General features: G+C 45.4%; 2 protein-coding genes across 2 annotated transcripts in view; one reads left to right on the top strand and one right to left on the bottom strand.

Moving 5' to 3' along the window:
• The window catches only part of CYSTM1 (cysteine rich transmembrane module containing 1), a 78271-nt gene extending 62492 nt beyond the window's left edge, over positions 1 to 15779 (top strand). The window contains exon 3 of the mRNA XM_058734783.1: positions 15289 to 15779. Within this exon, the coding sequence (XP_058590766.1) occupies positions 15289 to 15395 (107 nt within the window). The 3' untranslated portion in view covers positions 15396 to 15779. The remainder of the gene's footprint in view (positions 1 to 15288) is intronic.
• A 611-nt stretch (positions 15780 to 16390) lies between these two features.
• The window catches only part of PFDN1 (prefoldin subunit 1), a 70179-nt gene continuing 61701 nt past the window's right edge, over positions 16391 to 24868 (bottom strand). Inside the window, exon 4 of the mRNA XM_058734834.1 lies at positions 16391 to 17242. Within this exon, the coding sequence (XP_058590817.1) occupies positions 17159 to 17242 (84 nt within the window). The 3' untranslated portion in view covers positions 16391 to 17158. The remainder of the gene's footprint in view (positions 17243 to 24868) is intronic.

Below are 24868 nucleotides of genomic sequence, written 5' to 3'. Positions count from 1 at the left end.
TTGCAAATGACTAGATCTCATCCTTTTTTTTTTTTTTTTTTTTTAATTTTTTTTTAAACGTTTTATTTATTTTTGAGACAGAGAGAGACAGAGCATGAACGGGGAAGGGGCAGAGAGAGGGAGACACAGAATGTGAACAGGCTCCAGGCTCTGAGCCATCAGCCCAGAGCCCGACGCGGGGCTCGAACTCATCGTGACCTCAGCCGAAGTCGGACGCCCAACCAACTGAGCCACCCAGGCGCCCCTCATCCTTTTTTTTTTTTGTGGCTAAATGTATACACACACACACACACACACACACAAATATATATGTATGTATATAGGGATATATATATAAAATATCCATCCCATATCTTCTTTATCCACTCATCTATTGATGGACAGTTGGGACTGCTTCCATCTTGGCTATTATAAATTATGTTGCAATACACATAGGGGTGCATGTTATCTCTTCAAATTAGTTTTTGGTTTCTTTGGGTAAATACCCAGTGGTAACTGGATCATAATATAATTCTTTTTTAAAGAAATTGCTTTTAAGTTTATCCATTTTTAGAGAGACAGAATGTGAGCAGGGTAGGGGCAGAGAGAATCCCAAGCAGCCCAGCTTTGCGCTGTCAGTGCAGAGCCTGACGCAGATCTCGAACCCATGAAACTGTGATACCATGATCTGAGCCTAAATCCAGAATCGTATGCTTAATTGAGTTACCCAGGCGCCCCTTTTTTAAGTCTTTTTGAGGAACCTCCATACGGTTTTTCACAGTGGCCGCATCAATTTACCTTCTACCAGCAAGGCACAAGGATTCCATTCTTTCCACCTCCTCACCAGCATTTGTCATTTTTTGCCTTTTTTGATTCTAGCTATTCTTACAGGTGTAAGGTGCTTTGTCATTGTGGGTTTGATTTTCATTTTTCTGATGATTAGTGATGTTGAGCATTTTTTCATGTGTCTGTATGTCTTTAGGAAAATGTCTATTCAGGTCCTCTGCCCATTTTTTTTTAATTTATTTTTTTATTAGCATATAGTGCAACAATGATTTCAGGAGTAGATTCCTTAATGCCCCTTACCCATTTAGCCCATCCCCTCTCCCACAACCCCTCCAGTAACCCTCTTGTTTCCTCTCCATATTTAAGAGTCTCTTATATTTTGTCCCCCCTGTTTTTATATTATTTTTGCTTCCCTTCCCTTGTGTTCATCTGTTTTGTCTCTTAAAGTCCTCATATGAGTGAAGTCATATATTTGTCTTTCTCTAATTTTGCTTAGCATAATACCCTCCAGTTCCATCCATGTAGTTGCAAATGGCAAGATTTCATTCTTTTTGGTTGCTGAGTAATAACTCCACTGTATATATATATACCACATCTTCATTATCCATTTATCCATTGATGGACATTTGGGCTCCTTCCATACTTGGGCTATTGCTGATAGTGCTGCTATAAACATTGGGGTGCATGTGTCCCTTCAAAACAGTATACCTGTATCCCTTGGATAAATACCTAGTAGTGCAAATTGCTGGGTCGTAGCGTAGTTCTATTTTTAATTTTTTCAGGAAGCTCCATACTATTTTACAGAGTGGCTGCACCCAGTTTGTATTCCCACCAGCAGCGCAAAATAAGTCCTCTTTCTCCACATCCTTGCCTGGGGTGTCTGTCAGAGGGCCCGACACATAGGTAACCAAGCATATGATATCCATGCTTCAGGGAGGCCCTTCTTTTCTAATACAAATCTTTTCAAAATAAACTTTACATGCAACTCTGGTATGGAAAATAGAATGGTTTGTTGATGGTTTCCTTCACTGTGCAAAAGGTGATTTTTTTGGTGTGGTCCCAGTACTTTAATTTTGCTTTTGTTTCTTCCCTTGCCTCAGGAGGCATACCAAAAAAAATGTTGCTAAGGCCACTGTCAAAGAGATTACTGCCTGTGTTTTCCTGTAGTTTTATGATTTCATGTCTCACACTGAGGTCTTTAATCTGTTTTGAGTTCATTTTTGTTTATGGTGTAAGGATTCGTCAGTTTCATTCTTCTGCATGTTGCTGTCCAGTTTTCTCAGCACCATTCGCTGAGGAGAATGTCTTTTTTTCATTGTATATTCTTGCCTCCTTTGTTGTAAATTAATTGACCATATATGTGTGGGTTTATATCTGAGCTCTCTATTCTGTTCCATTGATCTCTGTGTCTGTTTTTGTGTCAGTACTATATCATTTATTTTACTATATAGCTTTGTGTAGTAGATCTTGAAATCTAGGATTTTATGTCCAGCTCTTTCTCCAGGCTGCTCTATTTGAGATCTCTGTGGTTCCATACAAATTTTAGTATTATTGTAGTTATGTGAAAAATGTTGCTGGTATTTATATAGGGACAGCATTGGATCTGTACATTGCTTTGGATGATAAAGGCTTTTTTAAAAAGATTTTTTAAAGTAATCTCTATACCCAACATGGAGCCCAAACCTACAACCCTGAGATCAGGAGTTGCACACCCCACTTGACTGAGCCAGCCAGGCACCCCTGGATAGCATGGACATTTTAACAAAAGTAATTTTTCTATTGCATGAACATGGACTATCTCTTTGTGTTGTCTTCAGTTTCTTTCATCAGTGTTTATTAGTTTTCAGAGTATAGGTCTTTCACTACCTTGCTTAGGTTTATTCCTAGGTATTTTATTCAGTATTTTACTATTTTACCTTACCTGATTACTAGTGACAGTAACATAAAAATAAAAAATTTTGATGATTTACAGATCCTGTGATTTTTTTTTCTATTGGTTTGTCTTATTGGTTTATAGGGAATCTCTAAATATTCCACACACTAATATTTGTCACTTTGACAGGCTTGCCAATATCTTCTCCCTATCTACCTTAGTCTTTTTTACTTTTCTAGTATGAAAGTTTAAGAGAAATTTTAATGTTTGCTTAGTTTTGAGAGAGAGAGAGAGACAGAGTATGAGTGGGGGGAGGGGCAGAAAGAGAGAGAGAGACAGAATCTGAAACAGGCTCCAGGCTCCGAGCTGTCAGCACAGAGTCCAACGCAGGGCTAGAACTCACAGACTGCAAGAAAAAGTCGGATGCTCAACTGACTGAGCCACCCAGGTGCCCCTCTAGTATGAAAGTTTTTAAATGTCATGTTTATCAGTCTTTCCCTTATGCTTTGTGTTGGGTCTTTGAAATATCGTTTTCTATTCCAAGATCACAAAGACAAGCATATTACCTTCTAATTTTTTTTCACATAGTCTTTAGTTGACTTAATTTTAGTTTTGATCATGGTGTTGGTTAGAGTTCTGTTTTTTTTCTTTTAGTTCCAACATCATCAGGTCATCCTTTCCCCACTGATCTGAAATAAGATTGGTCATATACTAAGTTTCCCTATACGAACAAGCTAGAATCAGAATGGTTTGGTCCAATAAGCATCTTTCCTACCCTTAGCACATATGTACATACACCCCTTTTTCCTCTTCAGAATTTGCTTGGCTATTCGTGGCCTTTTACTCTTTAATCTGGATTCTAGGATGAATGTGTCAATTTCTATAGAAAAGTAACATGTTTGGCTTTAATTGGAAGAGTATGTAACTTACAGAATAATTGGGAGAAGAGTTGACATATTTATAGTACTAACTTCCTATCATAAACATGGTATCTCTCCCTTTAGTTGTTTTTATGTCCTCCAGTAAAATCGTACAATTTTCATCACATAGCTTTTGCATAGCCTTATGTTGGCTTTTAAAATTGGATTTTTTCTGAGGTACATTAGTTTTAATGGATTTTTTGGATTATGGATGGATTCTTTTTAAGAAAATATTACATTTCTGGTGAAAATAATTTCTACACTCCAGTAGGGTCATAGATGAGAAGATTCTAACCCAGTTTTATCACAGCATTGCCTTGGGGCACTTTCTTTTCTTTTTTTTAATTTTAATTTGTTTAAGTTTTTAATTTACATCCAAGTTAGCATAAAGTGCAACAATGATTTCAGGAGTAGATTCCTTAATGCTCCTTACCCATTTAGCCCCTCCCTCCTCCCGCAACCCACTTTATTTTTATTTTTAAATTTTATTTTTTTCTTAAGTAATCTCTATGCCCAACTTGCGGCTCAAACTCAACCTCAAGGTCATTAGTCACATGCTCTACCAACTGAGCCAGCCAGACACCCCCCACCCTGTTTGGGACACTTTAAACTGTGGGAGGAGGAGTTCTTCAATACACACCATGCATACTCCTGGGGAACCACCACCAGTCTACAAGGAGCAACATTCATTCATTCACTAAATGCTGACCATTTCCATTGTGTTAGGTAATTGACCACACAGAAGAGACCCCCTCCCCTGCCATCACGGAGCTTCTTTCCATTCTAGGAAAGGAACCAGACATTAAATAATCCCCCAGGTAATACTTAATATTCTTCTTTCCTACAAAGAGAAGATACATACTGCCATGAAAACATAAAAGGGGGGGGGGAGTGCTTCTTGAATAGTTTGGGAGAGATCTGAAAGACAAATAGGTGTTAATAGGCAAAATGGTTGTACAAAGAGCAGGTGCAGAGGCCCAGTGGCAGGAGAGAACATGACTCATTTTGAGAAATCAGAAGAGGAAATCAGCATGGCAGAAAACAGTGGGATGTTGGGGACAGATGAGAAACAGGCAAGAGCAAGACAAGGGGCTCCTAATCCCAGTTAAACATTTTAGTTTTTGTTCTGTGAGAGGTGGGAAGCCACTGAAGGGTGTTAAAGGGATGACATGACCAAACTGGCATTTTGAAGAGATCCCTTTGGCTTCCATATATAGAATGATTTGGACAGGGCATAGGTTCATATGAATGCATCTGAGACATTTGGAAGTAAAATCAAGAGGAGGTGGTGATGGATTGGATATGGGGATTGAAGGAGAAAGGCACAGGGATGACTCCTAAGCTTCTGAGGAACTGGATGCCTAGGGTTTGTGGATGTTGGGAACAAAAGAAAGGCACTCTAATTGGGAGGAAGAAAACCACATTGGGCTCTGAACATGTTGGGTTAGATGGAGGTGTCAAGAGGTCAATGAGACATTCCAGTGGAGATGTCAGGTAAGCAGCTGCATACCCCTGGACCTTAGAGGAGAGGTTGGGCTGGATATAGCGCCATGGAAAGCACTGGCATGTTGGTGGTAATAGGAGCTGTGGGCGTGAATGAGATCAAGGTGGGTAGGGAAAAGAGGTGGCAGTGGAGGACTGAGCTTTAAGGAAAACTAGCTTGGACCTATAGGTGTTGAAACCTACAAAGGAGTCAGATATGGAAAACCAGGAGAATGGGGTGTCCTTGAAGTAGAGAAGAATGTGTATTAAGAGAAGGGAATTGATGAGTTACCATCAAATGTCACTGGAAGGTCCGGTAAGGTAAGAATTCACGGATGTCCAGGGCACCTGTGGTGGCTCAGTCAGTTGAGCGTCCAGCTCTTGAATTTGGCTCAAGTCATGATCCCAGAGATGTGCGACTGAGCCCCTTGCCAGGGTCTGTGCTGAACGTGGAGCCTGCTTGAGATTCTTATTCTCTCTCTCTCTCTCTCTCTCTCTCTCCCCCCTCCACCTCTGCCCATTTCCCCCCACTGGCATGTTCTCTCTCCAAAAAAAAACAACCAAAAACCCACTTGGACTTAGTCATACTATTGTCACTGAGGGGTGGGGTGGGTTTCTCTCTAGTTCCTATTCTTTGAAGGACACCAACAGGGAAAGACAGGACTGCTAGGACCAGTGAACAGGGTTCCTTGGGTATGGAGGAAGGTGGATATTTGTGTAAGTCTGAAAAAGAGGAGTCCAGAGGTACAAAGAACCAGCATGAAGGCTTGGAACCCCAGCCACACTGGAAGCAGTAAAATTTCATGCAGTAAGACATCAAGTTCTAGAAATGCCAGGCACCATGTAAGCAGGTCAGGCTACTGACAGAGGAAACCTTGCTCCTCAAGCAAATTGGGGTGTTTGTCAGAGGGTCCAACACATAGATAACCAAGCATATGACATCCATGCTTCAGAGAGGCCCTTCTTTTCTAACACAGATCTTTTTTTTTTTTTTCATTGCCTCCCAAGTTTGAGGAATCTAATACAGATCTTTTCAAAAGAAACGTTACAAGCAATTCTAGTATGGAAAATAGAATCTGTTCAATTGCTATTGAGGCGAGGAGGCACTTCCTGCCTTTTTATGGGATCCCAAGGACCTGAGGAATAGATTTGAAAGCCTTTGGTCTTTCCAGGTTTTCCAGTATATTTGGCAAAGGGAGATTTAGTTTGGGTGGGTTTTGCCCTGCAATGTCCCTCTGCGATACTGCCTTGCAAATAAAATCATCAGTGTGTAACTGCTAGTATATTTGTTAAGTTCTGGTGGGTACTTGATTTAAGGATAGCATTCCATTGTATAGAGATACCATTTTATTCACCTCTTGATGGACATTTGGGTTATTTCCACTTTTTGGTAATTGCAAATTTATGTACAGGTTTTTGTATGAACATAAGATTTCATTTCTCTAAGGTAAATACCTACAAATGGAATTTCTGGATCATATGATTAAGTGTATGTTTAACTTTAAACTGCTACTATTTTTCAGAGTGGCTGTATCATTTTGCATTTCCATCAGCAATAACTGACAGTTCGAGTTGCTCTGTATCCTAGCCAGTACTTGATGGTGTTTTTTTTTTTTTTTAAGCCACTCTCATAGGTGTACAGTGGTATTTCATTGTGGCTTTAATTTGCATTTGTTAAAAGGCTAATGATGCTTTCATGTACTTAAATGCCCTCCTTCTATCCTCTTTGGTGAAGTATTGGGAGTCCTTTGGCCACTTCTAAATGGAGGTTTTATTACTGTGGAGTGTTTTTCAAGAGTCTTTAGATGAAGTAAATACAAGTCTTCTGTGGGATTGTATTTGCAAGTATTTTTTTCCTAGTCTGTGGCTCGTCTTTTCATCCCTTCAAGTGTCTTCCACAGAGAAAAAGGCTTTAATTTTGATGAAATCCAATTTTTCATTTTTTCTTCTTTTGTAGAGCATGCTTTTGGCATCAGGTCTGAGAAGTCTCCCTATCTCTGGTCATGAAGATTGTCTTCTGTTTTCTTCTAGTGTTTGGTTTTATGTTTTACATTTAGATCTGTGATCCATTTTGGATTCTTATATAAAATGTGAGGTTTAAAATGTTTTTCATGCTAGCTTTTTCATCATTTGTTTGAAAAGACTGTCCTTTCTCCATTGAATTGCTTTTGCATATTTGTCATAAATTGACTGGCCATGTTTATGTGGGTCTGTTACTGTCCTCTCTCCTGTTCCCTTGATCTTTGTGTCATTCCCTTTGCCAATACCCTGTCTTGACTACTGTAGCTTGATATTCAACCTTAAGATAGTCTAACTCCTCCAACTTTGTCAAAATTGTTTTAGTTATTCTAGTTCTTTGGCCTTTCTACAAATTTTAGAATCAGTTTTAAAAAGGTGTGGTGATGGGGCGCCTGGGTGGCGCAGTCGGTTAAGCGTCCGACTTCAGCCAGGTCACGATCTCGCGGTCCGTGAGTTCGAGCCCCGCGTCAGGCTCTGGGCTGATGGCTCGGAGCCTGGAGCCTGTTTCCGATTCTGTGTCTCCCTCTCTCTCTGCCCCTCCCCCGTTCATGCTCTGCCTCTCTCTGTCCCAAAAATAAATAAAAAAACGCTGAAAAAAAAAAATTTAAAAAAATAAATAAATAAAAAGGTGTGGTGGGATTTTTTTTTTTTTTATTACAATTGCATTAAATCTTTAGATCGTTACAGGGCCTGGTGAGTATTAGGTGTGGTGATGGGGCGCCTGGGTGGCGCAGTCGGTTAAGCGTCCGACTTCAGCCAGGTCACGATCTCGCGGTCCGTGAGTTCGAGCCCCGCGTCAGGCTCTGGGCTGATGGCTCGGAGCCTGGAGCCTGTTTCCGATTCTGTGTCTCCCTCTCTCTCTGCCCCTCCCCCGTTCATGCTCTGCCTCTCTCTGTCCCAAAAATAAATAAAAAAATAAATAAATAAATAAATAAATAAATAAATAAATAAATAAACGCTGAAAAAAAAAATTAAAAAAAAAATAAATAAAAAGGTGTGGTGGGATTTTTTTTTTTTTTTATTACAATTGCATTAAATCTTTAGATCGTTACAGGGCCTGGTGAGTATTTAAATGAGATTGCATGGGGTGGCTTGGGTAGCTAAGTGTGTGACTCTTGATTTCACTTGAGGTCATGATCTCACACAGTTTGATAGATGGAGCCCCACATCCAACTCTTGTGCTCACAGCTTGGAGCCTGCTTGGGATTCTCTCTCTGAAAATAAACTTAAAAAAAATTTTTTAAGGATATTGCTTGCTCTTAGGTGCTATATAACCTTTAATGACATAAGGCAGCCTCGTCCTTCATTAGCTGTGTGGTGATTATTCCAGAGTTAAAGCCCTGGGTTATGATTGATTATAGTAGTGTCTTCTGAAGTCTGGCAGTAAATGAGGTGTGGTCTACATAATAGTGGATAGGAATGGCTAGGAAAAGACAACCAGAACATTGAAGGGCTTGGGCAGGTCAGCCATCATCATTCACAACTTGATCTTTGTAGACCTCTTCCCCTGTTCATGCCCATGGTTCTCCTGGTACAGACTTTTAGTGGAAGAGTGGGGTGCCAAGGAATCGGCTGTTGCTTGTGTTGTCATCCTGTTTACTCCTTCCCATCCCATTAGAGACCTTCAGTCCCCTCCCCAGTTTCTTGGCTGTCTTCAGAAAAAAAAAAAGCTCAGGCTTCCCAACTCCTAGTCTTTTAAATGTGTACATCCTTTCCTCCTTGACCATCATTTCATATTGTTTCATATCCTGTTCTTCTGTGGACCTTTGTGTCTCCATTGTCTGAATGACAGCCACAGACTCCTCCTATCTAACAGGCAAATGCTCAAATGTACTAATGAAATGTTTCCAAATATTGCACCCTCTCTGGTCTCTGAGGGGTCTTAACAGCTGAGGTGTTAGTGTTCTGCCTCCCTAGCCCCCGGGCATATACACAGCCCCTTGCCTCTTCTCTGGCCATTTCCCCTTTTCTTTGAGCAGCTGTGCTTTGCAGTGACTGCCAGTGTCCCTGCTTTTGTCTTCCTGTGATGACTTGGGGACACACACACACACACACACACACACACACACACACACACATATCCCAATGTGAATGTGGATTGGTTGGAGGAGCCCCTGCTTGCACAGAGACCCAGAATAAGAAAACCTAGATTTCCGGTGATTTCTTCCATAGGACGTCATCTTATCGTGGCTCCTACGTAAGTCCTCTTCCCTCTTTAGCTTGATGCCAGGCCCTGGGCCAAGCCCTTTATTTGCTTATGTTTTTGTCAGAAAACCTAGACTCTTAGATACTACTGCCCCCTCCCCCATCGGGACGCAGAGAACACAACCAGTCAGCAGCAGCTTCAGGATTGGAACTTGGTCATTGCCCCTCTGGAACCCATGTACACAGCCACTGTCCTTAGAGAATAGTCATCTCTCCTTGCCCACCCCCTGGAAGCACCTCCCTCTGCGCCAGCACACCCACTTGCTGCCTGCCTGCCTGGGGACTGCGAACTCAAGTGTGAAGAAGGTCCCTGAAATTCACTCTGCCTCCTAGTCAGTCAACTGCTGACCATGTCGTTCTGAAGTAGTGGACTCGACTATCTTGGGGACACACTCTGGAACAGGGCAAGGACTAGATCTTGCTCTCCCAACACAGACTGTGGATTTTTGAGGGAGAGCAGGGCCCAAAGAAAGGCCTTTCACCCCTCCATACACAGCCACATTTCAGGTCACTTGGAGCCAGGCTTCCTATCTGATTTGAAGTGAGCCTAACTGATACACAAAGGAGGCAGGAAGGCCGGGGGAGAGGCCATGACCTGCCTTTCATTCATTCTGTGACCTCAGTCAAGTTACTTCCCTTCTTTGAGCTCAGCACTCTTTTGCCACAAAATAACTGGCCAACCTGATCCCTAAGGGTCAGTGGCCCCAGCAGGTCCAGCCCAAGGATAAGGCCACAGGAGGTGGTGGCACTGCAGTCCTACTTGTCAGACGGGCACAATGTGTCCAAAGGTGCTTGTTTTTGTGGTTTATGGGAAAAAAATTTTTTATCAAGTCTGTGGTTTATGCAACTGATAGGGAGGTGGACAGGGCTAGCATGCTGGCCTGGTGACTGAGCCACAGGGAAGGTTGGGGGCTTGGAGGACTGGGGCTCCTTAGACCCTTGTCACTCAGAAGGTTCCATCTTGGTTTTGTCTAGCAACTGCTTCCTTCACAGGATGGTGGCAAGTGCACTTCTGAGATCTCCAAACACCCGCCTTCATGGAGGTCAGCAGGCTCTCTCACCTTGTTGTACCAATCCACATACACACCTGGCACTCGATGCCTAAAGAATGATGGATGATGGGCCTCATGGGCACTTGGATGGCAGTCAGTAGCTACATGGGTGGGTGGGTGAACTGGTTGCAGTTGTCTCCCATACCAAAGCACCTGGCGTGGGTATCCTGGAAGACCTAATTTCACAGGGCTGCCAGAACTAGAGGCGCAGGAGGAGGAGGAGGTGGCGTGAGGAGCAGAGTGGGCCGAGAGGCCTGGGGACATCATGAGCTTAGCCCAGCAAAGACAGCTGCTATTGCAGAGCCTAAGCCAGGTCTGGCCGTACCAGACCCACATCCTGCCTGTGGAGGAAGACGAAAGTAGGCATTTTCCCAGCCTTTCCTGCTTTTAACTTTGACACGCCAATGAAAACTGTACCCCCTCATTTGCCTTCACCATTTCTAATCACCCTTCACCCATCACCATTCCCCTCAGCATACATACCTGGGCTCTGAGAGCAGGTGGCACAGTGGTAGTGCCTTTGAGACATCTTTTCTCACCCGTGCATCCCTGTGTGCCAAGTAATAAATAATCTTGCTGCACATGCACATCCAAGGAAAGGTGAAATGAGTCCTCAGCAAATTGTGTACTTTCCTCTCTGCCGCTTACAAGGAACAGGATCCATCCCTATGGCTATCTTGAGACTTTTGCTCATTGCTAAATTGCTTAAAGATTTTGGTGTGAGCAGTAGGAGGGCTCTTCTGGCATCGTCTGATACCTCCTGGGAGACTGGCTGCCTTCTGTTGGTCTAGATTCTCAAGATTGGGCAAGGGCAGCTGAGCAAAGACTACAGGCTTCCTGCCTCTGGCAAAGCCACCATCTCTGCTGAGGGCACTTCCTGGGAGCTCCAGTGGCCATCGTAGTCTCAGTGGTTGAGGAGCAGTCCTGGATGTCCATCAGTGATGTGGACTGTGAGGCCAGGGGGCAGCCTCCTAGTTGCTGGAGTGTTAAAAGGCCCAGACATGAGAACTCTCTGGGACACCCCAGTCTTTTTGTTTGCTTCTCCTTATGAGCTCTCCCAGGTTGGGACTGTTTACAGATGCACACACAAAAAGGGAGGGCCTAATAAGACTGTATCACCAATTCAAAGCGCTTGATTAATCATTTAAAATGTCTGGGCTGTGCCAAGTGAAGGTTTCAGATTCCAGGACAGGGGTGATTGAGGAATTGGGAGCCTTTAGCTGAGAAGGCCTCTGCTCAAATTTCTTGCAGGTCTTCTCTGCCCTGGCCCTTCTGCCTGGCCCTCCACATGCCCACTGCTGCCCAGAAGTAGGTTTCTGAGTAGCACGTGAATGGCCCCACGAGGCTTGTACAATACAGTAGTCCCAAACTTGGGACTGCTGGTTGGCGAGTCTGGTGACTCTGGAAAAGACCCCAGGGCTTGGTGGGCAAGTTGTTGGACATGGGGGGCTGCAGGCATGCTTCCAGGTGTCTTCCATCTGTCTTCAACTGCTTTCGGCACCGAGTCAAGAAAGGTTGGTGGGAGACTTTCCTAGAAGCTACTCAGCTCCTTCCAAAGACACCCTGCACCCAAGACTAACCTAGGCCTTTCTGATGTATTCTGGGTCTTGGGGTCACACCTGTGTGCATGTACACCCCTCCCTGCACATTCCACCAACCCCCTTCACTACCATCAAGCACACAGCACTTCTGCACTTGGATTCAGGTGGCAAAGCTCTGAGTAGCTGCTCCTCATTGAGGGTCATTGCCAAAGGGCTATCGGGGAGTAAGAGAAGCTGGTGAGGGGAACCCCTAGGGCTAGGGCAGAGGTAGGAGTTTGGTGGCATTGGCAGGGAGATACCAAATGCAAGTGGGGAGAGTTGGCCTTTTAGCTGAGGTGAATATAAGCCAGTCCATAAGGCCCTGCCTGCATCCATCAGAAAAAGGTAGAGCCCAGCCCCTGGCCCCAGGCTGGCCCCAGGGCAGGCATATGATCTGTAAGCAGCAGCTCAATCTGAGCGGCACCTACAGGCACCAGAACCTGCCTCCGAACCTGAGCAGACTGCTGAACTGCCTGGAAGGGCAATGTTCCAGTTGGTCCAGGAGTTGCAGAGACGGTACAGTTTCTCTGTACTGTTCCTCCAGCTTCCTCTAATGTTTAACATCTTGTGTAACCATGGTGCTGCCCCCTTTTTATACCCTGCTTGCCAGGAGAGGCCAGTTGCCAGGGGGGTATGAACACCTGTATTGGAATCATCTTTGACACAGCTCCTGCCTGGTGACCAGCACTGTCAGTGATGCTTCAGTGCACACAAGTCCCCTGGCTTCAAGTACCTAGGGAGTTGGGCAGAGTGGGCTGCATACTAGCTGGCCAGTCATCCAGGGCAGTGTAGGAGCTCCCGGGCAGATGGATCCACTGAGGGGCAGAGTAGCGGAAGAGCAGTAAGGCCCCCTGGGTGGGGTGGGGTGGTCCTGGGGCTGACTGGGCCATGCTGCTCAGTGCAGCAGGCAGCCTCTGGACATGCAGGACCTCACACCTGCCATGTAGGTAGGGCATCTAGGAAGATAAAGTTGTATGCCATTCCTGGACCACATGGGGGAGGGGTGCCGGGAGGAACTGTGAGGCCTTAAGGGCTTTCTCCTGGGCCACTTCAACCTCCAGACCTACTCTCCACACCCTCTTCCTCCCCCTACTTTTCCAATAGTTTGGGGTCAGAGGTTCTGTCATCAGCTAACGGCAAAGAGAAGGTCAAAAGGGCTTTGGAAGACTTGGTAATCCAGGGAATAACTGACAGGGATTCTAACGTATGCACCAGCACCAACTGCCCCACCTGAGGTTGACACAGCCCTTTGGTTTGAAGTGTTCTGTCCTGTAGCCAGATTGATTTCTTCCCTCTATAAACACTGTGAGTATTGCCCCAGGTTTTGGAGCTTGTCATATGAAAGGAGGCTTGGCAAGGACAAACTGAAGGAGAAAGGTGTTAGAGGAAGCAAGTCCGGGACATTTATTTCCCTGATGAAGCTCTCTGGTAAAACAGGAGTAGGCACAGGGCCAAGGAAAAGCAGTGAGGAAGACAGGTGTCCCGATACCTGTATCACAGGTTTGTGAACACTGAGTGGTACTGTGTACAGAAGGCCCTTGGCACAGGTCCCAGCACAATTGTGATCTCAACAAATGGTAGTTTAAGAGAGGCTGCAGGACCTCTCACATGGCAACTGGGCTGGGTCTCAGGACTGCATTAAGCAGACTGGTTGTAAAACTGGCAGGGGAGAGGGTCCTTCTGTCCCCAGGCAGCAGAGCCAGCCCTCCAGCAGGGACAATAAATGGTAAGGAATTATTCCAGGGTGTCTGCACCTAGTTGTGTTGTTTCCCTGTCGGAAGCTGCCCACTGCGGGATCAGGGGAGGCCGGGGACTTGGGTCAGGTCATCTAGGCAGACAGCAGGTGAAAGCCGTTGCCTAGGACTTTCCTGCCGAGGTGACCCCCAGGTCCGGACTGCCCAGGCCTTTCATGGGTGGGGTGGGCTCTGACTGGTGTGAAGACCGTCCTCGAGCCCATTCAGTCCTGTGCTTATCCTGGCTTGCCAGAGGCCTGGGTTCAGACCCTGTCCCTGCCTCAGGTGATAATGTGTGCTTGAACAAGAGACTTTTCTAAGCCTTGTGTTTCTTACCGGTGAAATAGGAATGATGGTATTATCTATAGTCAGGCACTACTGTTAAGACTAAATCAGGTAATGCACCTTATAAATTCGCTGTCTTCTCTTTCACTAGGCTTTCCCCGGGGCTGGGTGTTGTCTGCCAGACCTTAGAACAGTGTTGCTTGTGTTGCTGAGCCAGGTCAGATGAAAGCAGCTGACCTGAAAGTTGTGCCACAGGAGAAAGAGAGGCCTGTGGATGGCACCGCCTCAATGGGACAGCTTGGAAAAGCTCAGTACTGGGGCTCCTGGGTGGCTCAGTTACGCATCTGACTCTTGATTTCAGTTCAGGTCACGATCTCATGGTTTGGGAGTTTGAGCCCCGCATCCAGCTCTGTGCTACCAGCTTGGGATTCTCTCTCCCTCTCTCTCAAAATAAACAACCATTAAAAAAAACAAAACAAAAAAAACTCACTACTGACCTGGAGTATTGTAGCTACTATGCCAGGCTCCAAAGAGAGGACTGGCCAAGAGAGGAGGCATAAAAATAGATAAACAAAAATAGAACTGAAAGAAGACTGCCGAAGGACCAACTTAATTTGTAAGATTCATTAACTTTGAAAAAGTTTAAAATCCTCACTGCTTATAAATGAGTTTCGCAGTGGCTGCGGTTTTGAGATTTTCCTACAAGTGGCCACAGATCCTCTGAGGCCAAGGCTGACCATCAGCCATCTTAAGTATGTGCTTACAGGAAGAGAGTGTGATTTCGGCTACAAGTCTGCGGACTGGTAAAGGGTGGTTGGGGTCCTTCAAGACCTGTGAGTTTGTTTAGCATGCAAATTTCTTAATAGAGCACTGAGCCCTGACAGGGCTCAGATTTCCAACCCCATTCCGAGAAAATCCCTCACACTTGACCAGGTCTTTACCCCTGCCTCCTCCTGCTCTGTGTGAAAGTTAAGAGGCTGGGGGACATTCTGATAGCACTGCCCAGGTTTGAGAGATGAGGATTCTGGGTTATTCTTTTAAGGCCTGCAGTTCCTTTTTAGGTGATTTTTTGGGGAAATGGCGTAGCCATATCTTAGGCACAGGACATAGTGCTGCCTGGTTTATAAACCGAGCAGGGTTAGCCAACCCTGGCTGGACAGTAATGGACACTTCTTATTGCTCTGGCTGCCTTGCTGTGAGGCCACTTTGTTGGTTCCCTAGTACCTGTCCCTACGGGGATAAAAGTCTTTATGAAGAGGAGACAAAGTAGCTGAGGAACTAAGCCACCCTTCCTCCAGTCATCTGGTCTGGTCAGCACTGGCTCTGTAGGGCTTGTGCCAGTTCAGTCTCACCCTCTCTCTACTTCCCCTCCAGTGTATGTGGTGGAAGACCAAAGACGGGATGACCTGGGCCCATCCACCTGCCTCACAGCCTGCTGGACTGCACTCTGTTGCTGCTGTCTCTGGGACATGCTCACTTGACCTGACCAGCCCTCCAGTCCTGCCAGCTCTGCCACCGCCTTCAACAGGTGTGCCTGCCCCATCTCTTCTGATTGCTGAAATAAATGAATGACTAGCTCTGCACAGACATTTCTACCTTCAACACAGTGGGATTCTAGATTATTAGCAGGGGTTGCACTGCTGTTTAATTCAGTGACTTTATCTTTTTAATGTTCAAAATGCATTTCTTATTGGCCTTTCACAAATGTGCTAAATGACTTTTATTTTTTTGGCCAAAGGCTTAGTTATAAAATATATATTTATAATTTTAAAATTATACATTCAAGGTAGTGACATGATGTAATCACACTGAATGATTTCTCTGCTAACACCCTGTATGTTTCAATAAATTGGTCTAAACCTCAACCATCTGAATTATTCCAGACAGGATACAAGTCCTGGGTTTGTACCCCAGGAGGGGTCTATTTGCCTTTTTATTCCACTGTGGGTAGGTGCTATTAGGAAGGCAGGTTCTCACCAGGCTAGCATTTTCTCCCTGGTCCTGCTCAAGAGATAAGCTCACCAAACTGTTATGTGCTTGTACCTAGAGCCTAGGAAAAGGACCTCTCGGTAACTATGGGCTGCTCCATAGGCCTTCTTTTCTGCTGTCACACGCCTCCCTCTACATACACACACCCACACACCCATCTCAGCTTTGGCCACAGGGTGGCGCTGAGCCGCCATAACAGCAAGTCAATATCCGTCAGCTGGCCCTGAGAGGCTACAGCTGACAGATCTCGGCCTGCCCACCTGCACTCTGAAGCAGTGGGAGTGAGCTGCTCATAAATATTTAACTACCAGTTGTCTTTAAAACAAAACCATATTTTGTCCATCACCTGATTGATCCCACAATAGCTGATTTCAAGCTACCAACTTGATGTGGAGTTGGGAAGAAAAGCGCAGGAATGCACCAATTTCCATCATCCAGATGCGATAGACTGTTAACCTCAAAAACAGATAATGGCCAGATTTAGTAATTAGGAAGGGACAAGTCTGAATATTTATTACCCTTGTTTTAAATAGGATTACATATTTACATAACTTGATTTTTAATAATTGGCTCTCCAGAGCCAGTACAAGCCAGCTCCAGCACACCACTGCCCCTAAGCCTCTAGGAGGCCTTAGGATTGTACTGTCCACCGGAAGACAGCCTGACTGCATTTTCGAATGGAACATGTGGGAGGAAACAGGGAAGGAATCTTTAGGCAGAATGCCACCAAGGTTCACTTAAATTCAGTTATACCCTGGTCTCCCTTCTTCCTGATCTGCATGGAAGCTCAGAAGTAGGATTTACTCAAAGGAACAGAAAGGAAAAAAAAGAACCAGGAAAGGCTTCAATGTGAAAGGAACAGAGCCAATGCTCTGGAGGGGACAGGTCAGGGAGGATCCGAGGTTGAAAGCCTCTGGCCCTCAGTTCTCAAGAAAGGCAGACTTAGAGTGGGTGGGGGGAACAGATGCCTTTTATTGGTCTAACCAGCATAACTAGTAGGTTTGGGCAGAGCTCCCCTATCTGTCCTGGCCCCCATCTTTCCTGGGTGTTCGTGACTCACCCCAGGGGAGAAGAATGTCGGGCAGGGGTGGCAGGCAGAGCCAGGATCGAAAAGGGGATCAGGGTGAAGTAGAAAACACAGGGTTACCAGATCACTCAAATACAAAGTCCATCAGGGCAGAAGAGAGGATGTTTCCCCACATGGGCCCCTCTGCCCTTGCCAGGAAGGGGGCAGGAAGCTTTCACTAGAGGTTTCCTACTGTGCCCTTCGTGCCATCAGCATCTCCCGGATGTTGTCCTCAGCTTCCTTCACACTCCGCTCCAGGTAGGATTTTTTCTGCTGCAGTATGACAAAGAAACCAGGGTTAGGGGGTATGGGCCAGGCTGGCAGACGCAGCTTTTCTGCCCAATGGTAATGGCTTCTCCTCTGTGAACAGTGACTTCCACTAGCATGTTGTCTCCTGGGGGCCTGGTACAAACACACCTGCCCAGAGTGCTCCCCTCATCCCGCCCACAGACATGAGGGAGGGAGGGGGAAGTTATTTGGTGCAGGAAGCAGAAATGCTCAGTGGAAGGCAGCTGCACTCTTCCCCCAGAAGGAAGTGAACTCAAAACAGGCGTCTCAGTACATGAAGTTATACCAGACAGACAAAGGCCAGGAAATTCCAGGACAAAGCTCCGGCCGCATAACAGACTGTCTCTCAAGGTTTTCCACAGCCCAGGCCAGGCGCCTGTAGCTGCCACTGCTGCAGAATGGACTGGGCACCCTCCGTTCTGTCCAGTCAGAGGGCAGGCTGCACGAGTGCTAAGAAGTTGTATCACACGTCTCATCGAGGCAGATGAGTCAGGATGAAATCTGCTTTTCTAATGAAACCGCTGCCTGCCAGGAATCCAGGACAGTGACACACTGAGTAAAACAGACCTTTTGGATGTTCACCTCCCTACCCCATCTGGGTCCTAAATTAAAAATCTCAACTTAGACAAAGAACTTAAACTACTTTCAGGAGCCACATCTGGGCCAGGATTACAAAAGATTAGTCAAAGGAAATGATGTCTGTACATTATTTGCCCTGTGGTCACCCCAAAAATATGGTGGCTTCACCACTGGTCCCTCCCCTGGGGACATACTTGTGGTTGCATTCTCACTTGACATGAAATGAGGCTCCCTTTTTCAGAAATACTCAAAATAATCCCCTAAGGGTGCATGTGACTAAGCCACACTGGAGTCAGTAATGCAAAGCCCTGACCCAGACAGCTTAGATGCATCCAGTGCCCTTCTCTCATTCACCCCTACACCCTAGCAGCTGTGGATTCACTTTGACCGTTCAAGTGCCCATATGACCTGGGAAACACTGAGCCAGAGAACAAGTGAGCAGCCTGGCCTGACAGGCCTTCTTTGGGAACTGATGCCCAACCAAACCACCAAGGCAGGAAAATCAAAATGAAGGCCTCTGGGGCTTGAGGCCTTCACCATTAAAATCTCTGATGCCCCTCTACATATCCTTCTAACTTCTCCCACTCTCTGTCCAGATATTTATTAAATGCAACAGGGGACTTTTTCCTATAGGTTCCAATGCTGTGGCATCTTTATCCGTTCTTATCTGAGCCTCTAATTCCCCTCTGGCTTCTCCTAACTTGAAATCTCCTGAAGGCTAGAAAGAGCCATAATCTCTTTACTCCTCTCTCATTTGTCCAACTTGCACACCATTCATTCCTTACCAAACAACAGGAGCTCCATGAAACTCACAGTGGCCACAGATGTATGCTGGTGCTGAGGAATTTATTATCAGTGTGATATCAGAATGGGAACTCAAAGTTCCTTTGATAAACAATCCCTAGACTTTACATGTGGTGACTTAAAGAGGGAAATACTAATAACTCCTGACACACCACTGAAGAATGTACACGTACTGGGTGTTGCACAGAAGGGGAGCAGGAGCTAAATAGTGAGGGCCATGTACCATCTGGGCACCTTCCCAGCCCTGTGGAAATCTAAGGAAAAGGCCAGTGGGGCAAGCGGGGTTGTGCTCCCACAGCATCAGCTGATGCCCAAGGACCTATCAGGTCTGCTGCATTCTATCTCCGTCAACTCGCTGCCCAGCTGGCAAAACTAAACTTGGAACATCAGCCAGAACTTTTCTACCTAAAAGGCCTCTGGACAAATTCAGGTTAAAATTCTTATCTTTAAAATTCATCATTCTATGTCTCTTCCTTCTATCTTCCACTTACAGTTTTATGATTTTTTTTCAGGATTTTTACCACTTTATAACCTAAAGTCTTCAAGTTTCAAAAAAATAATGCAAAATAAACTTGTCTATGTTGAAATCTTTAATTACTTAAATAAACTTTTTGCACATTAAATTTTTTATTTCGGGGGCACCTGGGTGGCTCAGTCTGTTAAGTGTCTGACTCTTGGTTTCGGCTCAGGTCACGATCTCATGGCTCGTAGGATCAAGGCCCATGAGGATCCTATGGGAACCTGATCCTAGGATCAGGATCGGGTTGTGCACTGACAGCAAGAGCCTGCTAGGGACTCTCTCTCTCTCTCTCTCTCTCTCTCTCTCTGCCCCTCCCCTGCTCATGCTCATGCTCACTCGCTTGCTTGCTCTCTCAAAATAAAACTTTTTTAAGAATTTAAAAAATAAATACAATTTTTATTTCATCCTACCAGATGGGTCATTCCTAACACGGAGGGAACTGTTTTCTTTTTCAGTAGTTTCTGTCTCATCCTTAAAGACACCTAAGCCAAGAAGACCTTCACAATCAAACTTCAATCAGAGTATGTGATGTGTGTTGAATTCTGTCTCACAAAAAGATACATTAAAGTCCTAACCCCCAGGACCCATGGATGTGGCCTTATTTGGAAATAGGGTCTTTGCAGGGGTAACCACATTAAAATGAGGTCATACTGAATTAGGGTGGGCCCTAAATCCAGTAATTAGTGTCCTTATAAGGCCACATGAAGACAAAAGGGACACAGACAGAATGCCATCCCTTGATGGAGGCAGAAAGGGAAGGATGTATCTATAACCCAAGGAAGGCCAAGAAGGGTCAGCAACAGAAGCTATGAAGAGGAAGGAAGGATTCTTCTCCAGAGGCTTCAGAAGGAGGGTGACCCCACACCACCTTGATTTTGGACTTCTAGCTTCCACAACTTGTGAGAGAATAATTTTCTATTGTTCTAAACCACCCAGTTTATGGGGCGCCTGGGTGGCTCAGTCAGTTAAGCCTGTGACTCTTAGTTTAGGCTCAGATCATGATCTCACGGTTTGTGGGTTCAGGCCCTGCACTGGGCTCTGTGCTGACAGTGCAGAGCCTGCTTTGAATTTGCTATCTGTTCCTCCCCACTCATGTGCACACTCTCTAAATAAATAAACTTTAAAAAATAAACCACCCAGTTTGTAGTAATTTGTGAAGAAGCCCCAGGAAACCATGAAATGAGGGATGCCCCAGAGAACAAGTCTACCCAAAGTTCTTATGTACTCACACCTTCTGACCACACTGAATCATAGAGGCCTGGGTAAGAATTTCTAAAAGTATGTCGGGACCTGTACTTCTCCCAAAAAAATTGTGGTAGAAATGATCCAAATAAAAATGAGACAGAAAGGATGCAAAACCTTAAGGAAACTGATTAAGTCAAAAATTTTTCTTTCTTAAATTTCTACACCTTCTTCCTAAAACTCACCAAACCAGAAATTTTGTGGACCCCAGTCTCCCCCACTTCTATAGATGACAACTCCACTCTTGCAAATGCTCAAAACCTTTGGTGTCACCTTTGAATCTTCCTTCTTTCACATCTGACATCAACCAACAAATCCTATGAGCACTATCTCAAAATGTGTCCATAATCTGACCTTAATAAATAACCTCCTAAGTGGTCTCCCAAGTTGATTTTGAGAGAGAGTGTGCACGACCATACACGCGTGAGCAGGGAAGGGACGGGGGGGCGGGGGTGGGGGGTGCGGATCTTAAGCAGACTCCACGCTCAGCTCGGAGCCCAGTGTGGGGTCCGATCTCATAAACCACAAGATCGTGACCTAAACCTAAATCAAGAGTTAACTATGCCCCCCTTCTGCCTTCTGATCCTCTTCAGTTTCTTCACACAGTGCTGAGTCCTCTTTTCATGCTCCAATGGCTTCCTATTTCAAAGTAGAAGGCAAAGCCCTTTTGAAAAGCCATGTTTAGACTTGTTCTCAGCAGACTCTGACCTCAACTCCCTCTCACCCACTCAGCTCCAGCAACACTGGCCTCCACCTCCGACTATGCACTGCCCCTCCAACCCACCACCATGCTCCTGCTTGGCTTTTGCCCTTTGGCTCCGTTAGGAACACTCTTCTCCAAATATCCACAGCACTTGCTCACTTACTTCATTCAGCCCCTTCTCAAATGCTTCTTGCTGTGATTACACAGGAGCTCCACGCTCCCTATTCTCACCCTGATTTGCATGCATAGCCTGTTACCACTGGAAGAAGCAGTATTTGTGGGTCTTCCCTTACAAGAAAGGAATGTCCATGATCATGGGCAAGACTCTGTTCTGTTCACTGCTATAATCCCAGTGTCTAGAAAAATGGCTGCTACAAGACAGGAACTCAATACTTGTTGAAAAAAGTACATTTATTATCGGAAATGAGTACTTACTGATTTACTTATATACAAACTGCTGCTTTGTAGTTCTCCCTCACAACTTGGAATGAGGATCACCAACAGAGCAAGCACAGGTAAAAACTGACCATCTCCTTCAAGATGGTTTTCAGTTTGGGGCACTGCCTTCTAACCTCTGCCCCTAGGTATACATAGGTCTAAAACTCAACCCTCCCTGATGTCCATGGGAAAATCAAAGGCTTGGCTTCCATAAACAGAACAGGTCCTAAGGTTCAGGCCCCTTGATCAAATCAACCTGTGAAACTGAAACAAGCTATCCCAATTTCCCATGTCCTGGAGTTGGAAATCCTTGAGAAAATGCTCTGAGACTGGCCTGGGCTGCCACGAGCTCCAGGGGAATTATGACTGCTGTGTAAACTTCCGGAGGCCTTTTAAACCCACACCTTCCAGCAGGAGTCCCAGGAACGCATCTGCTGCAGCATTTTTGTGTGTTGCTGAGCAATCTCCCTCAGAACCTTTACCCTAGGAAACTCTCTAGTGGAATCAAACCACAGAGCCCTGGATGCAGCGACATTCTTGTGGGCCTTGTTCTAGAGTGAAATTCTGAGATTTCCTGTGGGGCTCAGCATGGCCAGGGAAATGACACTGCTTGAGGTACTACTCATCAGCCTGAGGCTCTCCTTTCTGGGAGTCAGGCTGAGGGGCTAGTGTTCTAGTCATATCCTCCCATGAAAGAAAGAGGCTCAAGTCTCTAGAACTTTTCTGACCTCACAGAATCTCTCAGAGAGACTCCTGAAGTAATTCAGCTTCTGATGCTTTATCTCTATACTTTTTTCCTCAGAACTTTTGTCCCCCCCGCCCCTTCTCTAATATTTTTCCTATTTGTCATTTCTTAGGGCATAGAAAGTAGTTTTCCCCTCTCATCCTCTATTTCCCCATTTGTAAAATGATTTGGACAGTATCAGTATCTGCACTCGCCCATCATTATTCAAATGACCTCTTAAGACAAAACAACACAGGTAAAACAGAGCTGGGGGAAGAATGGGGGGTTATGGTGGATAAAAGCAGACCTTCTAGCTTGTCCCCAGACTCCAATCCAGTACAGGATCAGGAGAAAGGGCCATCTTGATCCCCCCCTCCCACCCCTGATGTTCTAGGGAATCTGTGTTCAGAGACCTTCTGCTCTGAATCCCATGTTTCAGATCCTGAATTTGACATACCCTGGCCAAACACTTCTCCCTTATGTTGAATCCATAGCTTCCAGCTTGTGCAGACCATTGCTAACTTCAAGCTCTACGGTTAATCTAAAAGGGTGAAGCAAAGGCTACCTTCTCACTGTTGTTCCCATGACTTCCAAATTAAAAACCCAGAGCCTCACTGATTCTCATGTTCTATCAGTGTGCAGAACTCTAAAACAGCCAGAGGGTACCAGCTGCCCACACAGGGGAAGTTTAGCAAGAGGCCAAAAATTCACCAAAGACTGAGAAGGCATGTCTTAGCAGATGGGGGAGTACACTGTGATGAAGGCAGAGAAACAAAAGGAGGAAGAGAAAATAAGAAAGGCAACGTGGAGGCACAATCAGAGAAGTCAGGAAGGGAAATGAGACAGAGACAGATGGGCAGGGCTACAGCAAGCAGAAGCAGGGCAGAGCTCTGAAAGTGCAAGTGAATGGGTAAAGAGCACTCACCAGAAGCAGGCCAGACAGGCCAAGTCTGACCGGCAACCGAAAGCTAAGAGACAACTAACTGGTCCACAGACACGAGGCTATTTGTGAACTCATGAGGGTGCATCTACTTTACCATCAAGGACACAACTAGGCTATAAGGGACCTTCTGAACTAGAACATAAGGCTGGGAGACCAGCTCAAAGATGAGAAAGTAATTGTAGGCATGGAGCAGAATATAAGAGAAATCTAAGAAACAGTCACTGTCTCTGTGTCTTTTAGAAACAGCTTTCAAAACCTCTTTCAAAGGTTCCTCTGCTAAAAGACTTGTTTCAGCTGAGCACTGACCTTGTTTTTCTCCCAGGTGTTCTCTTAACCTGCAAAGAGACTCTGACACTGCTACTGAACGGGGTCAGACTCCCAAATCCTACCTATAATCACATGCTCAATCTGCCCAAGTCAAACCTCTACGTTACTCAACACCTTATGGCAGAAATACAATGGGGGTGGGAGTAAGGTTTATTCTTTCCTTCAAACAACAGTGGTTGGCCCCTAGGTCTCCCTGGACTTTAGGTGATCTCTACCAGTGTTGCCCTCCCTAACACATCAGCTTCAATTAAGTCCCAGAGAAAGCCAAGCCCATCAGACAACCCAGGAAAGAAAGTAGAAACTCCTAGGTAAACAGAGCCAGGGGGCAACTATTCCAGTGCACACGGTGCTGATGAGGCCACATTCAAAGAATCATTACATTTTGGGGCATCAAACTTAAAAGGGATGAGACATGCCAGTAAATCATGTCAAGTGGCTCAGAAAAGATTAAGAGGAGAAAGAACCTGCCCATGGCTTTAAACATCTAAAGCAATGGCTCTTAAAATGTGGTCCCTGGAATTTTTCCAGCATCAGCAACTCCTGAGAACCTGTTAGAAATGCACAATCTCAGGCCCCACCCGAGACCCGCTGAATCAGAAATTCTAGGGATGGAGCCCAGCAATCTGTGTTTTCACTGCTCTCCAGGTGATTCTGAGGCACTTTGAAGTTTGAGAACCACTGTTCCAAAGTGAGTCAGCAGAGGGCCAAAGATACAGTATCTCAGGCTCTGTGAGGATGTTTCTGTCACAACCACTCAGCTCTGCCGTCACAGCATAAAAGCTGCCACAGACAATGTGTATACTAAGGAGTGCACCGAAAATGAACAATAGCTATGTTCTAAACATACAAACACAAGCAGCAACGTGGGTCTGGCTAGCCAGGCTATAGTCTGTCAACTCTGTTCTTAAAAAATAGTCTTAAAAGAACTGAATCCAGCAGGTAGAGATTTCAGAGATTTTTAACTTTCAAGAAAAGCTGATAAAAGCCCAAATGTCCAACCATCCATCCTTCTGATTCATTCATTTACTCATTCAACCCAATGCCAAACCCTATCTCTCTTTTCCTCCCAAACTCTGGTCCTTGAAATTTGTGGCAGCATGCCTTACCATCCTCCCGTAACTCCTTGTTGCCAGAGTCTCCAAGATACTGGGTACTGTCCCTCATTCGCTGATGGCTCACGGTCTTCCCATCCACCACTGCTGCACCACTCAAAGTGACTCCAACAAAAATGTAGATGATCCATTCAATACCATGCTCTCCCCTGCCCTCACAGTCTTTACTTCACCCCACCTCAGCCACCCACCGCACAGTCATACGCTCGAGACCATGTC

Source organism: Neofelis nebulosa, chromosome 1 (genome assembly GCF_028018385.1).
Source record: "Neofelis nebulosa isolate mNeoNeb1 chromosome 1, mNeoNeb1.pri, whole genome shotgun sequence".
Classification (NCBI taxonomy): domain Eukaryota; kingdom Metazoa; phylum Chordata; class Mammalia; order Carnivora; family Felidae; genus Neofelis; species Neofelis nebulosa.
Note: the sequence above shows the minus strand (reverse complement) of the source record. Positions and strands in the feature narration are given on the sequence as shown.